At 37.3% G+C, this 16,229-nt stretch overlaps 1 protein-coding gene across 3 annotated transcripts in view; it reads left to right on the top strand.

Annotated features, from left to right (window-relative positions):
- PAK3 (p21 (RAC1) activated kinase 3) overlaps positions 1 to 16,229 on the top strand; it is a 385,530-nt gene that overhangs the window by 351,372 nt on the left and 17,929 nt on the right. For all 3 annotated transcript variants that reach the window (XM_045587393.1, XM_036454430.2, XM_036454431.2), the window contains 2 exons: positions 891 to 990; positions 1,470 to 1,666. In XM_045587393.1, the coding sequence (XP_045443349.1) occupies positions 891 to 990; positions 1,470 to 1,666 (297 nt within the window). The remainder of the gene's footprint in view (positions 1 to 890; positions 991 to 1,469; positions 1,667 to 16,229) is intronic.

Below are 16,229 nucleotides of genomic sequence, written 5' to 3'. Positions count from 1 at the left end.
ATACTTATTTTCAATTTAAACCAAGAATATTTTATTATATTAATTTTCAATATTAAAAAGTCTCTCCATTAGAATTTTATCTTGTACCTTACCATCTACCACATTCAGATATTCTATAGATACATTAGGAACTCTGAACCACTGAAACTTGAAAACCATTGATAGAAAAACAAAAGAAAACCGAGTAATGTCAGCTAGTCTTTGCTTTATTTTAAATTGTTCATATAAATGTTTTTCCTTCTTTGTTCTCCTCTCATACTCATTTCCTCCTCCACAAACATGGAAACATATCCACTAAAAACATATATTTTCTATTTATGCAATGAATCAAACTTTTAATATTTAGGAGTATATTGGGCCCCGAGTCTGTTGTTTCCATTTTCTAGTATTATAGTGCAAAACATATTCCAAACAAGTGTCTATTGTTACTTCATAGTGGACCTCAATTCTGGCTGTCCATCAGAAATAGCTTAGGGCACTTGTTTTAAATGCAGATTCTTGGGTTTCACTCAAGACCTACTGAATCAAATCATACCATGAAAACAGAAGCTTACTACATCTATTTAAGACCAAGGTGAATTCATATCCTCTAGATAACTAAGTCAAAGTTTGATTATATTAATTGGTCAGTTTGGCTGTGTTAATGATTTGGTGCTACTTATCACACCATCACTCTTCATATCCTAGTCTTACACAAGAGCTTTCATATGTATAATGCTAAATTGCATCACTGATGTAAATGGTAATATGATTTCAAAATAGTGTCAAAGCACTTTGTTATCTATTTAACTTGGCGACATAAAATTAGACTCCTGCCCCAAATTTATGTAGATTAAACTTAATTTAAAAAATTATTTGTGATATAATTAACTTTTTTTTTAATTCAATAGTGCCTCCAAGCTTTGGATTTCTTGCACTCAAACCAAGTGATCCATAGAGACATAAAGAGTGACAATATTCTCCTTGGGATGGATGGCTCTGTTAAATTGAGTAGGTATTTTGGTTCTGATGGTATTTGAGAGAGTATCTGGATATTTCTACTCTTTTGCTGTCTATCTTGAGAAGAGAATGGCCATTAAAAATGATTGGTTTGAAAGCATTTTGAGCTCAGTTTGAAGCAAATAATTTTTAACACTGTGTTCCTATAGATTGTGCCCAGATTTTGGGGAGGGTGTAGTAATGTTTCAGAATTTCTAATGACCCCATCAAATGAATGACAGATACTTAATTAAAAGACTGAAATATTCTTATGTTGGAGAAAACCAGATTGAGGTCCAGTGAAAATGGCATCTTATTAGTTATTTCAGACTCAAAATCAGGACTATATGAGAGATCAGGTATAAAGGGATTTGAGCTAGGCAGTTGTGGAAGCTCCGTGTCTAACAAAGGAAACTACAGCCATATCTGAAAGTGTCCTATAGTAATAAATATAATTTGAACTAATTTTAACAGATTTTTCTTCTCTGTAGCTGATTTTGGGTTCTGTGCTCAGATCACCCCTGAGCAAAGTAAACGAAGCACTATGGTGGGAACTCCCTATTGGATGGCACCTGAGGTGGTGACTCGAAAAGCGTATGGTCCAAAAGTTGATATCTGGTCTCTGGGGATTATGGCAATTGAAATGGTGGAAGGTGAACCCCCATACCTTAATGAAAATCCACTCAGGGTAAGTTAAAACTCAGGTACTTCATCTTCTGATAAAGGAAAAGGTCAAATGTCATTTCTTGTCTTCACCAAAATTAACTAGAATGGGCTCTTTCTTGGTATAAGTGATGTAGAAGCTACAAATTACACTTTTCAAAAATTACTATTTGTTATTTTTAGTTTCTCTTAAGATGCTTCAATAGGTTTCTCCAGGACTTTAATACTAGTATTTCTAATTACAGGGGTCCTTAAAATGTTTTAGTATTGCTTTCTACTGTTTAAAGAGTGTCTTTTTAAAGCAAGCTGAGGGAAGTTTTATTGCATGTTGTGGTTAAATGATCTATTTAGGAAACACTTGCTTTATAATTACTTTAACAAAGTAAATAAATGCATTTCCATTCAGCTGTAATTTTTTAAATTAGATTTGTTTCACTATCAGTAATGATTTATTGAGCAACAATAGCTTAATGGTTATTGAATGGAATATAGAATAGACATAGAGCCAGCCTGATGAAATCACAAAAATAATTAGACTGTCAAGTAGAAATGAATGGCAATAGTTTGTGTTGAGTTACTCAGTTTGCTACTGAGGAATTAAAAGTTTGATCCTTACATGGTCTGGTTATGATGCAAAGAGAAAAGTTTCATTTAATAGCCTAATACTACCACCTTTATTAACATATGCTGTTGATCATGGGAGAAAAAGGCAAAGGAATATGAAAGAAATACTTGCAAAGAATAGAAGTCAGCCAGTAGCTGTTTTGTTGTATATAACTTAAGGCTGAGCCAAAAGCTGTGTTGTATATATAAAGGTAATCACACTATTGAAAAAAGAAAATATGCACAGATTCAAATTCTACTCTCAAAATGTTTATAGTGTGAGTTTACTAGATGTACAATCCCAAAGACATCTTGAAAATTGTTTGTATCATTACCACTAAGAGTCTAAAATTTTATTTTACCCTTAGTATACAAAAACCATTGTCCTTAGTATATGATTAAGTGTTTACACATTAAGCTTTTAAAATCCATATTCAAACCAAATATATGTGGCTTACTATACATGTAAAGAAACCTACAAACTAATTGCTTTTGCAGTTGAACATTTTGTAATTGGGAGCTGCATTCCCTATGTATGGGGGAAGGGCAGCATCCTCTTCAACTCTTCCTAATTCCTCTCTGCTACATGTTCTCTTGTCCTAGTCCCTTCACTAATTAATTAGAAAACAACAGATAGGAATGCTATGGACTATTGCTCTGAACTCATGAAAAAAATCTGGAAGTGAGATGTGCACATTGATTAGTTACCTGCAGGGCTGAGCGGAAAAGAAGGGGCATTTTCCCACCCTTTGTAGGTCAGCTCTCTATGAATTTAATCAAGCCCACCCCTGACCTGTGGACTAGCACATTAGGATAAGTACTTGAACTTGTCCTTATTGTTTAACCTCCTTTGCTCATTAAGACATAGCAGCGGGGGAAAAAAACCACATAAGGCCCATTTATTTTCATGGATTTCCTTCTCTAAATCTTTGGAATTTGGAAGCACTAAACAGGATTATGGCTATTTTGCTTTCTGCCTTCTAATGAGTAATTTACAATCTGCAAAATTTAATGATTTAATAAATGACTTTGCAAAGCGACTGGTTTCAGTAATGTATTTATTACCTTCTTCAGTTTCCCAAATATAATTGATCTTTCTGTTGCTAGGCCATTAACTGTTAGAGAAAAAAAAAGAAACATGTTTTAATCTTTATAGGCATCTTCTAGCCTGGGATTATAATGCATAATTAACAGTTTATCTCTTAGAATCCACAGCCTTGTATCTAAACAAGTACTTGCAGATTAATAAAACACCAGGTTCAGGAAGCCTACATTAAGACTATATAACAAAAATGCCTGTCAGAAAGACCACCTTTTTGAAGTCCACTGATAAGATGTACTATAACTTTGTTCATTACTCTCCATGTGTGATCAATCTCCAATATAATATTCATCAAATCCATATCTCTCTGCTAGGCATCACAACTACATTTTTAGTTTTTATTTTAAATATGTTGTCTTTGTATTCTCTCATGGAAATCACAATGTAGCAAGCTATAAGCCCTTATTTTGGATTTTAAAAATGTAGTCACTAAAACTATGGAGAGATTGGAGAAGGAAAAATAACATGAGCCTGTAGGAAGCCAATGTTTTCTTGGATGCTGATCACCAGGCCATGTGTGTGGAAATAGAAAATTACACAGATTCAAGAGAAATATAAAGGAGGATGAGGTTAGTGCTTCTTTCTTTAAAATTATTTCAGTACTACTACCCATCCACCACTATAGGCTTTGAGGAGGAAAAAGGAAAGAAATGGGAAGAAGACAGAGTGGTAGAGTGTAGCACATTGATATGAAAAAAAAATTGGCCCATATAGTCAAGCAAATATGGGTATGTCCTGGCTCCATAGCATATAAGCTCTGTAACCTTCAGCAAGTTATGTAAAACCTTTAAACGCCAACTTCCTGTGTAAAATGGGGACAAAATCTATCTTGCAGAATTAGTATGAAAGCTAAATAAAATGATGGATGTTAATCACCTAGCACAGTATCTAGCTCATTGTAGGAAATATATTAGAGAGAGACATTTAATATATATATATAAATAAAAATGTGAGAAAGGAAAAGGAGAAAGGGGATCTTTAGAGGGCTTTTTACTCATCCATGATGGGAGATAGGATTCCCCACTTCCTCAAACCTTCCCTTCCACACTGGTTATATACTCATACGCTCAAGGAGTGGGGGTTATATGATAATATAACCGTTCAGTTATATTATCATGAACAGGTAACACTGAACAGGAGACGTTAAAGGTGAAAACTAAGGCTATATATTTGAAGTATTTTCAAATTTCATTGTGGTGTGTGTGTGTGTGTGTGTGTGTGTGTGTGTGTGTGTCTTTGTTGTGTCAGTTACAACTGAGCACCCAGTCTATGAATTTTGCCTGTTAACACATCACAAGGGCAAGGAATTAGATACTACCCACCCCCTCCCAGTTATAAAGTACTGGAATTTTACTTTGTAAATTGGGAGCTGCATTCCCTGTGTGTGGAATTTTTTCCCTATGTATGCAGGAGAGTACAACTGGAATTTTTTTAAGTGTAAATTGTTTTGTACTAATTGAGTGTACTGCTGTTATGAGGTTGGTACCCTTCCAGAGACAAAGAGAAGACAAGCTTCTTTCTTCCTCCACTGCCTGAAGTCTTTGTACTCAACATAATTGACCTTGGACATGTTGTTATGTGACCCATGGACATTTTTAGTGTAGTCTCCAATAATGATGTGTCTTGTTCTTTCTGTTTACCAAAGTGACTGATGTTAAAATCAAACTTTCCCTCAATATGCAAATCAAATATTGGTGTTCTGCTCATCAACCTGACTTGTTTGTATTAATTTTTAAAACTTGTGATTATAATGACCTGATTCTAAATAAGGAGGCAAAATTATTTTCATAATACAAATCTTTTTTTTAATCTCAGTACCAAAAGAGTGCCTCTCTATTAACTTTGCTTTCACACATTCATTTTCAATGAATTCTGATGGAATTTGGTATTTGTGAAATGTCTCAGTGACATTGAGTTGAAGGCCTTACTGGACCCTGTGGATGGAGCTCATTTTATGTGTAATCTCCAAACCATTATCCAAATTGAGATGAAATTTAAGTGTTCTCATTCTACCCTTGTTTTAACCATCTTTGAAATGGAATCAAACATTGGATCTTGGGAAGAGAGTTATTGGAATCAATAAGAGGCATCTGAGTGCTAAAAACAGTATGCAAACCACTTTTCTATACTAATAAAAGCCTAGGTGGCACTCAGGCAACACCCTTACATCTCACAGGATGGCTACCATAAGATGGCTGCTGGCAAGGGAGGGAAGTTAGGGGCATCCAGGCCAGCAGGGGAGGGCAGGTGGGGGAGACCAGGCTGGCAAGGGAGGACAGTTGGGGGTGACCAGGCCGGCAGGGGCGGGCAGTTGGGGGCAACCAGGCTGGCAGGGGAGGGCAAGTGATGTCCATCAGGCCAGCAGGGGAGGGCAGTTGAGGGCCATCAGGTCAGCAGAGGAGGGCAATTGGGGTGATCGGGCAGGTGAGCAGTTAGGCATCAATCAGGCCAGCAGAAGAGTAATTAGGGAGTAATCAGGCTGGCAGGCAGAGGCAGTTAGGGGCAATTAGATAGGCAGGTGAGCAGTTAGGAGCCAGCAGTCCCAGATTGTAAGAGGGATGTCTGAGGGGTCCCAGATTGGAGAGGGTACTGACTGGGCTGAGAGACACCCCACACACACACACACACAAATTTCATTAATTGGGCTGCTAGTCCTATAATAATGGTTCTCCAACTAGACTGCATATTGGAATCACCTGTGGAGCTTTCAAAGAAACAATGATGTCAGGTTTCAAGGACTGAACCAAATAAATGCAAAGTTCTGTGGCAAGCCTTTTATAGAACCCTGTCTAGATTGAAAAACAATTCATTAGCCCTCTCTTAAGCATGGTTATTCAATCAGAAAGGAGCACATTATCATTATGTCCACATTTCCTCATTTCATCTACAAAATTGTCATGAGTAAGGCTTCCAAAGCCTTGTTGAAATCCTAATGCACTCTATGTATATGGCATTATCTGATTTATCAGCCCAATAACACTATCGAAAAATAAATGACATTTTTAGAACAGTATATACCTCCATGATATGCTATTTTCTTTTAAAATTTTGTATCTCTTGAAAATGAAGTTCATCATTAAAATGTACTAATTTCTGAGTACATTGCACATATTGATGATAATAAAACTATCAGTCTGACTACTTATGATTAGTGCATTATTTCTATGGCTAAAGAGAAGGAAGGGAAGAAATTTAAATTCAGATCTGTTGTCTGCACTAGTAAATGTGTTATTTTCCCCCACATTTAAAGCACTATATAAATGCTATTCTTATTTTTTTTTATATAAACAGGAAAAGTCTGGTTATCTTGTATTTCTGGAGAAGACAGTAAAAGCAAAAGAAGAGAATATCTAACAACTAAAAAACAGCAACTAAGAACCAAAGTGCTTTTAGCTTCCTCCAGCCACTGGAATTTGTTTTGTGCATTGGAATGTCTGGGTTTGAAGGCGCATGCTCATTTGGAATTAAAGTCAGACATAAACTTCCTGATCACCAGAGAAGCAAGCATACTTTGCTAGCACTCAGTCAATATAGTTTTGAATGTATTTCAGGAAAAGCTGGGAGCATTCCCTTCTTTTTCCATAAGCCACTTTAGAACAGTAAGGTTTATTGATGGTTTGTTGACACTCCTCCGACTTTGAGGGCAAGCCTATGCCTAATAGTAGGGACCATTTTGGATAACTGCAGCTAAAATAATTATAGAACAGTAACAAGGTTTCTTTTTAGTCAGAAGAAAACATTGCCTGTCAAAAGAGAGACAGCTTTTAAGAATCATTGGTTGTCAGGAATTTAGCATAGTAAAGTGGGACCTAACCATAGGAAAGCTGCAAGTCTCATTTAGATTCTAATTCAGAAGCAGACAGTCAAAGTGGTGAGATATGACCCAGAAGACAGCCAAAGGAGAAATTGATTTAACAGCAAACTAAAATCTAAAAGAATCTGGCCAGGTAAAGGAGGCTGAGTGGGAAGCAAAAAAATTAACTGGGGACCTACTGTTGTCCAAGACTGATATTCCCTTATCCTACTCTTTTTTCTTTCCCCTAAGTTTCCCCCAAAATTTTATTGTGAAATTTTTTGATTATACAGAAAAATTATTAAAAAATATGGTAATAAACATCTATATACCCACCAGCTAGACTAAACAGTTATTCTGCCATATTTCTTTTATATATCTATCTAGATATAATTTATATGTATGTTTTTTTTTAACTTTTATTCTTTTTTTCTTTTTCTTGTATTATTTTTTAATAAATTTTTATTGTTCAGATTATTATAGTTGTTCCTTATTTTCTCCCATAACTCCCCTCCACCCAGTTCCCACTCCACCCCATGCCTTACCACACCCACCCACTGTCCTCATCCATAGGTGTAAAATTTTTGTCCAGTTTCTCCCACATCCCTCACACTCCTTTCCCCCTGAGAATTGTCAGTCCACTACCTATATATGCCCCTGATTCCATTATATTACCAGTTTATTCTGTTCTTCAGATTTTTTATTCACTTGATTTTTAGATTCACTTGTTGATAGATATGATTTTTGTTTATAATTTTTATCTTTACCTTTTTCTTCTTCCTCTTCTTAAAGAATATATTTCACATTTCATATAATACTGGTTTGATGGTAATGAACTCCTTTAGCTTTTTCTTATCTGTGAAGCTTTTTATATGACTTTCAATTCTGAAGTATAGCTTTGCTGGGTAAAGTAATCTTGGTTGTAGGTTCTTGCTATTCATCACTTTGAATATGTTTTGTCACTCCCTTCTGGCCTGCATAGTTTCTGTTGAGAAAACAGCTGACAGTCATATGGGTACTCCCTTGTAGGTAACTAATTGTTTTTCTCTAGCTGCTTTTAAGATTCTCTGTATTTTGCTCTTGGCATTTTAATTATGATATGTCTTGGTGTGATCCTCCTTGGATTCTCTTGTTTGGGGTTCTATGCACTTCCTGGACTTGTAAATTTATTTATTTCACCAGGTAGGGGAAATGTTCTGTCTTTATTTCTTCAAATAGGTTTTCAATATCTTGCTCTCTCTCTTCTTCTGAGACCCCCATAATTCAGATGTTGGTACGCTGAAGTTATCCCAGAGGCCGCTTACACTATCTTTTTATTTTGGGATTCTTTTTGCTTTTCTAGTTGGGTGTTTTTTCCTTCTTTGTATTTCAAATCTTTGACTTGATTCTTGTGATACTCTAGTCTGCTGTTGGATCTATATATATATTATTCTTTATTTCAGTCAGTGTATGCTTAATTTCTAGTTGGTCCTTTTTCGTATCCTCAAGGGTCTAACTAAATTTATTGGCAGTTTCTAGAAAACTCTTGAAAAACCTTATAACTGTGGTTTTAAACTCTATATCAAATAGTTTGTTTTCCTTCATTTCTTTTATTTGTGACCTGTTTCTTTGTCTCCACATTTTGGCTGCTTACCTGTGTTGATAGAGTGGCTTTGTTTGGTGGCTGTCCTATAGGGCCCAGTGGCTCTGCCTCCCCAGTTACCTGAAGTGAATGCTCTTGGTGCACCCCTTTGTGGGCTGTGTGCATAGTCTTGTTATAGTTAAGCCTTGATTGTTGTTGGTATCACTGGGAGGAATTGACCTCCAGGCCAATGACTCTGAGGATCAGCTATGTCTACAATGGGAGAACATCTGTGCTAGACACCCTTATGGGGCAAGACTTGCTTAAATGGGGCTTTGGTACTCACTGAGTCTGCCCCCTGAGTGTGTCCCCTTATGGATCTGTGTTGTAATCTGTATAGTCCCACTCTGACCACTGTGTACACTGGCTCTTGGATCTCTAAGGATGTACTAATTTAGCCTCTGCCTGAGGCCACCCAGCAGGAGCTACAGAGAGATCTGCAGATTCCTCTTCTTTGTTTGGGATTTGGAGGTGAAGCAATGCAAGCTGCTGTGGGGCCTTGGACCTTCTTTTGGATGTTCTGGGATTCTCTGACCCAGCAGTAGTTTGTTAGGTAATTTTAGATTGCAAAGGGCAAGCCTCTGTGCACTGCTTGGGTGGGGCGGGGTCTCAGAGAATCAGCAAAGCAGAGCAAACAGCTATGGCTGATCCTTAGCCCTGCCCTAAGAAGACCCTAGTTTTCAGTGTCCCTCAGTAATCTCTGCAAGCACCTCTGAGAGAAAGTTGCCCTCGAGTTCTGCCCAATGCCAGACAGTCCAGTTTCTCCCACTATGGGTCTGTGTCCCCAGAGTCTTGCCCAGAACTGGATTTGGAGCACTCAGGAGCTTGTGTCTCCCTCCTGATTGACTCAGTTGTCAGCCCTTTCTTCCACGTGTGCCTCTGTACCTCTGCAGTTTACTTCTGTACCTCCTCTGAGTCTCAGTGTGTTTTTTCCTTCTAGTTGTAGAATTTCTACTCAGCCAGCCCTCCTGTGGTTCTGGATGATGTCTATTCTGTTTTTTAGTTGTAGTTTGAAGTGGTTGTATGAGGCAGCAATTTCACGTGTTTACCTATGTTGCCATCTTGGTTTCTCCCTTAACTTTATTCTTGACACTATTACAGATGTCAAATTTCCCAAACACTGCTGCCTGCCTCCACCCAGTCCCCACTCTCTTTCCTCTGGCCATCACCACACTATTGTCTGTGTCTATGAGTTATGCATATATGTTCTTTATCTAATCCCTTCACCTTCTTTTATCCAGTCTTATCATTCCTGTATTCCTTAAAGGATGGTTTGGGAATAAGCCAATGGTATATAATATTTATTGTACTATTAGATTGTCTATGTGCTGTGCTCAGACATTTGGTGACACTATAAATAAGTGAAAAATCTCAACATAGGGTTTTCAAAGTAAGAAAGTTAATAAAGATAAAATTTGAGAAAAGAACAAGCAGTGATTTACCATTGCTTTCTTTTGCATAGGGTGTGGGTCCAATGTGCATGTGCTTAGATCCATGGTGCCACAAATCAGGAAACAGCTAGGAAATATAAGTGCTCCTGTAAGGAACCCATATGTATCAGACTTATAACTAAGGAGTTAAGTTCCTCATAATCAAAGTTCATTCTAAATATGCAAAGCATGGAATGTGATGGTAGCTATTTGCCTGCTGAAATGCTCACTCATGTGTTTTATTCTATGGCTTTTTAAAATATGTGCTTTTGCCAATAAAAATGACTTCACCAAGAAAGTAAGGGTTTTTCCTGATAACTAAGAACATTTCTTACCTTTATTATTTTGAAATACATGTATACCTTTTCCAACCTGGTTCTAACATTATTTTAGAAGAACATTTGTATTATGATGAAAGGATACTCTGAGATGCCTTATATGAGCATCTCAGCAGAGAAAATTAACCTGATTAAGGCAGTGTTAGGCCTGTAGCTAGGAGATCCAATGCTCTAACAATATTACCAAAATCAGGATATCCAGATGACTTTCTTTCTCTTCATCTCTTTTCTTTCTTTCTCTCTTTCTTTCTTTCTTCCTTTCTTCCTTTCTTTCTTTCTCTCTTTCTTTCTTTTTTCTTTATTTCTTTCTTCCTTTCTTTTTCTTTCTTTTTTTTTCTTTCTTTCCTTTCTTTATTTTCCCTCTGTTCCTCCTCCTCCTTCTTCCTCATTTCCCTCTTCCTCTACCTCTTCTTTTTTGGTAAAGAATTGTCACAGTGCTTAGATAACAAAATTCACCAGTACTTTTCATCTAGGCATGGCCAGTGAATGTTAGGGGATCAGACAAGGAATTGTGTAATGTCACTATCAACTGTATGCATTATGAGTTGAACAGTTAATTGCTTTGCCACGTCTGTTAGTCAGGAGCTCCATACTCTTATATAGATTACTTCTTGATGAGTCTCCATTCCCTTATGGCTTCAAACAAGTGGAATTTGGTGAAATTATTGGTTACCAGTAAACTCTGAAATTCCATGGAGTTCCTTGGGCTTAAAGTGCTCAAGGGGTTGGGGGGAGAACATGTGATACTTGATTCCACCAGAACAATTTCTTTTTAATTTGTTTCCATATGTATTTGGCTTCCACATATAATTCACTTAAATAAAAGGGGAAGCTCAGCATCTCTTGCTCTGATTCTGTGTTCTTAGGCTATGGGTAAGATACAGCTTTCCCTGACTGCTGGAAGGGCCATGGTTTGAGTTTGCATAGTTTTTAGGATTACTTCTAGAGGAGTTTTCTTCAGAAAGCATCTAAGAGACTTTTCCCCTCACCTGACTAAATCTGTAACTCCTAGAATGGAAGATCCCCCCCCCCTTTTTTTTTTTTTACCAAGTAAAGACACTTGATTATGATGTGAAACGGCAACCTCTATCTGGCAGGAATCTTGGGGAAAAGCACTGCAGTGGTAAAACTGCCACAGGGACCCATGGTCTATAGTCTGTGAAGTGATAGGAATAACTGTAAGTTATTGTGTAAAGAGCTATTCAGCTGAGGAACTGCATATAAAATATGAGTTGAAATCAGTTTATGTAATCTAAAATGCTTTTTCACAGATTATATCACAGTCTGGCCATTTTGATCCTAATATGGTTATTTGGAAAATAATCTGGGAGTTAGTTTCTTCCTGCTTGAATATTCTGAAATGAGATATAAACCCTATCTAATAAAAGATTAATATGCAAATGTACCATAACTCAACTACACCCACAAGCCACACCCACCAGTCAATCAGGAACGAGTATGCAAATTAACCCAAACAAGATGGCTGTAGCCATGGAGCAAGGAGGAGGCTTGGGTTTCCCCGGCAATGGAGGCTGCCAAGCTTCAGCAGGCTTGGCCTGCCTTGGCCTCCACTCAATGCTACAAAGTTACAATTATAGAAGATAAATAAATCCCAATGCCAGGGCCTCCACTTGGATTAGGGGGGGCATGGCTGGCCTTCAAACCACCACAGAGCCCTCACCCAGGCCACCCCACACTCCAAAGGAACACCCACTCTGATGTGGGACACCCTTTAGAGCAAACCAGCAGACACCTACCCATGCACCAGGACTCTATCCTATCTAATAAAAGAATAATATGCAAATTGACCATCATTCCAACACACAAGATGGCTGCCCCCATGTGGTCACAAGATGGCCACCACAAGATGGCCAGCAGGGGAGGGAAGTTGGGAGGGACAAAGTTGCAAGGGAGGGCAGTTGGGGATGTTCAAGCCTGCAGGGGAGGGCAGCTATAGGTGACCAGGCTGGCAGAGGAGGGAAGTTTCAGGCTACAGGGCCTGCAGGGAAAACAGTTGGGGGAAACCCAGGCCTGCAGGGTAGAACAGTTGGAGGGGACCAGGCCTGTAGGGGAGTGCAGTTAGGGGTAAACAGGCTGGCAGAGAAGCAGTTAGGCATAAATCAGGCTGGCAGGGGAATGGTTAGGGGGTTGTCAGGCTTGCAGCAGAAGCAGTTAGGGGCAATCAGGAAGGCAGGCAAGCGAGCATTTGGAAGTCAGCAGCCCTGGATTGTGAGAGGGATGTCCCAGATTGGAGAGGGTGCAGGCTGGGCTGAGGGATACTCCCTCCCTGGTGCACAAATTTTGTACACTGGGCCTCTAGTAAAAATATAATGTTAAATATTACCTTAAAAATATAAATTAGTTTTAAGTTAAAGAAAAAAAGGGACGTAAAGAAGTCAATATATCAAATATAAATAATGCTTTGAAATGTTTTGTGTGAAAAAGACTAAAGATATGGAGCAGTAACAGAATGGAAAATAGAATCAGTTCCCCTTGACCTCATTGATTTTCTAGTCTTTATTTTTCTTCCTCTTCATTCCAACAGCCAACTTTTCTCCCCAATTACCCTTTCACCCTTGTCTTTGTCCTATATCCTCTTATTCCCTTTGCTTCTCATAGTTTCTCTCCTCTTCCTCCTGCTCCACTTTGTATTCCTACTTCTTCTATCTCAAATCCCCTGTGATTCTAAACCTTGGGTTACGCGTGGGCTGCCAAGAATTTCTTTCTGAGTACACAAGCCTGCTCTATGTTTCTTTTTTTGTAATTTTTTTTTATTGATTAAGATATTACATATGCATCTATATTGACTATTGCCCTCCTCACCCCACTCCCATACATGCCCTCACACCCATGTTGTCTCTGTCTATTGCTTAGGCTTATATGCATATATACAAGTCCTTTGGTTGATCTCCCCTTTACCCCACCCTCCCCTACCTTCCTTCTGAGGTTTGAACATCTGATTGATGATTCTCTGTCTCTGAATCTATTTTTGTTCATCAGTTTATGGTGTTCATTATAATCTGCAAATGAGTGAGATCATGTGATATTTATCTTTCTCTGGCTGACTTATTTCACTTAGCATAATGCTCTCCAGCTCCATCCATGCTGTTACAAATGGTAGAAATTTCTTCTTTTTTTATTCCATTGTGTAGATGTGCCTCAATTTTCTGATTCACTCATCTTCTGATGGGTACTTAAGCTGTTTCCAAATCTTACCTATGGTAAATTATGCTGCTATGAACATAGGGGTGCATATATCCTTTTTGATTGATGCTTCTAGTGTCTTGGGATATATTCCTAGAAGTGGGATTATTGAATCAAATGGGAGTTCTATTTTTAGTTTTTGGAGGAAACTCCATACTGTTCTCCACAATGGCTGCACTAGTCTGCATTCCCACCAGCAGTGTATGAGGGTTTGTTTTTCTCAGCATCCTCACCAGCACTTGTCATTTGTTGATTTGTTGATAACCATTCTGACAAGTGTAAGATCGTACCTTATTGTCATTTTGATTTGCATCGCTTGGATGATTAGTGACTTTAAGCATGTTTTCATATGTCTCTTGACCTTCTTTAAGTCCTCTTTCAAAAGGTATCTATTTAGTTACATTGCCCAATTTTTTCTTGAATTGTTTATCTTCCTTTTGTTAAGTTGTAGAGTTCTCTGTAAATTTTGGAGATTAAACCCTTATAAAAGATAACATTGGCAAATGTTTTCCACCATGCAGTGGGCATTCTTGTTGTTTTGTTTCTTTTGCTGTGTAGAAGCTTTTTATTTTGATGTAGTTACATTTGTTTATTTTTTCTTTAGTTTCCATTTCGCGTTTATTTATAATCACTATTAACCCGAGATATTAGAATGAGCCTATTCATTGAATCATCTGTAATTTATTTTCAGCCAGTGGTCATTCCTTTATGGTTTAAAGGAGCATTATAAAGCTAGGCCAACACCTATCTGTCAGTGGTACCTAATTATCTTTTACCATCAATCTATAAGGGGGTAGATCTACATTATGTCCTTTAAAATGACATTTTAAAGATGAAAAGACAACAAAAATATCCCCATAATTTGGTGACAGATGAGCACTACTATGCAAGACAAGTAGAAAGCTAAATTAAACCACATTGTTCATTCAATAATCATAATGGACTATTGGATTGAATAAATTTAAAGTATAGAATACAACATCAGTTATAGAAAGCTATTATTGGAGATTTTCCCCCATTTATTCTCTTCTAAGAAAAGAAGAAATCTCAGGGCCTTTCATGAAAGTCATAAACACTTTAGAGACAGCAATATATTCTGGCCTTTAACCTCTGACATTCCACGTCATGAGTAAACTGTGTCAAGTCATTCTTTGCCAAGTCTCTCATAAAACACACAAAGGCAGTTTAAGATTCTAAAATGAGAAAGAAACCAGTACAGCAGTAGGTTGAAGGTAACAACCAGAGTAAAAGCTGCTTATAAACTATCAACATATATATATTGAGACATGGTGAAAACAACATAAAACCTCTCTGAGTACCTGCCCTTTGCTTCCTATTTCCATGCACATGGAAAACAACCTCAAGAGGGCGTATTTTCTCCAAAGAGGAAGAGATGGAGTTACTCATGCTCAGTGTGCCTCATTTTTCAAAAAAATTCTTTATTGATTAATGTATTACATATGTGACCTTATACTCCCACTGCCCACCTAACCCCCCCCTCCATATGTCTGTGTCCATTGATTTATATGCATGCATATCAGTCCTTCAGTTGATCTCTCCCCCTTACCCTCACCTTCCCCTGCCTTCCCTCTGAGGTTTGACAGTCTGATAGATGCTCTGTTTTTTGTTCATCAGTTTATGTTGCTCATTATATTCCTCATATGCCTCATTTTTTTGAAGAGCCCTTGTCTGCCTCTGGTAGGAGAATTCATACCTTAGAGACTGGGAATAGTCTCTATACAGTGGTCAGGCGTATGGACTCTGGACTTACACTCCCTGAATTCAAATATTAAATCCCTCATTGCTAGTGTGTGATATTAAGCTAGTTGTTATATTAACCCTGAAGGCCTTAGTTTTTTTATATGTCAATTGGGAATCATAATTGAGTCTACCACACAGAGTTGTATGGATTAAATGAGCTAATAATAATCATTCAGAAAATTTTAGATATTAATATTTCCCATGTACATAATATTTATATAGGTATTGATATTTAGATGAATAGCCTTTCATCTTGATCTTATAGTTAAACTTCATTGTATATTAAATAGATTTATATGAACTCGTTTGGGAGCCTGTTCACAATTTATAACAGAATATCCATAGAAAAAATGCAATTTGAGCCTCAAGTGTTCAAGTTAGAAGGAAATGTTTGTACCATAGTCTATCTTCTTTGTAAACTGTGTCTTTATATAAGTGCTGGGGCCTCTCGTGGTTATTAACATATTTCCATGTTAGTCCCCTAGTTTGTTTTCTAACATTCTAACCTAAACTTATAAACTGTTTCAATGAACTAAAGTCACAAACTGAAGCTTTTTAACTAAATGGTTAGTCCTGTTGTAAAACTGCCTTAATGAAAATTTATATGTGTATTATTTTGAAGAAATGTGGTAAATTCTAAGATGACTGCTTTATTTTTTTTTAGCTGAGAAAATTGTCAATAATATAAAATGAATTATTCTTTCAACTAGGTAAAATAGTTTTCTCTGAGTACTTA

The sequence above is a fragment of the Pipistrellus kuhlii genome, unplaced genomic scaffold (assembly GCF_014108245.1).
Source record: "Pipistrellus kuhlii isolate mPipKuh1 unplaced genomic scaffold, mPipKuh1.p scaffold_m20_p_29, whole genome shotgun sequence".
Classification (NCBI taxonomy): Eukaryota; Metazoa; Chordata; class Mammalia; order Chiroptera; family Vespertilionidae; genus Pipistrellus; species Pipistrellus kuhlii.
The sequence above is the reverse complement of the archived record's forward strand: the minus strand, read 5'-3'. Positions and strand labels throughout refer to the sequence as shown.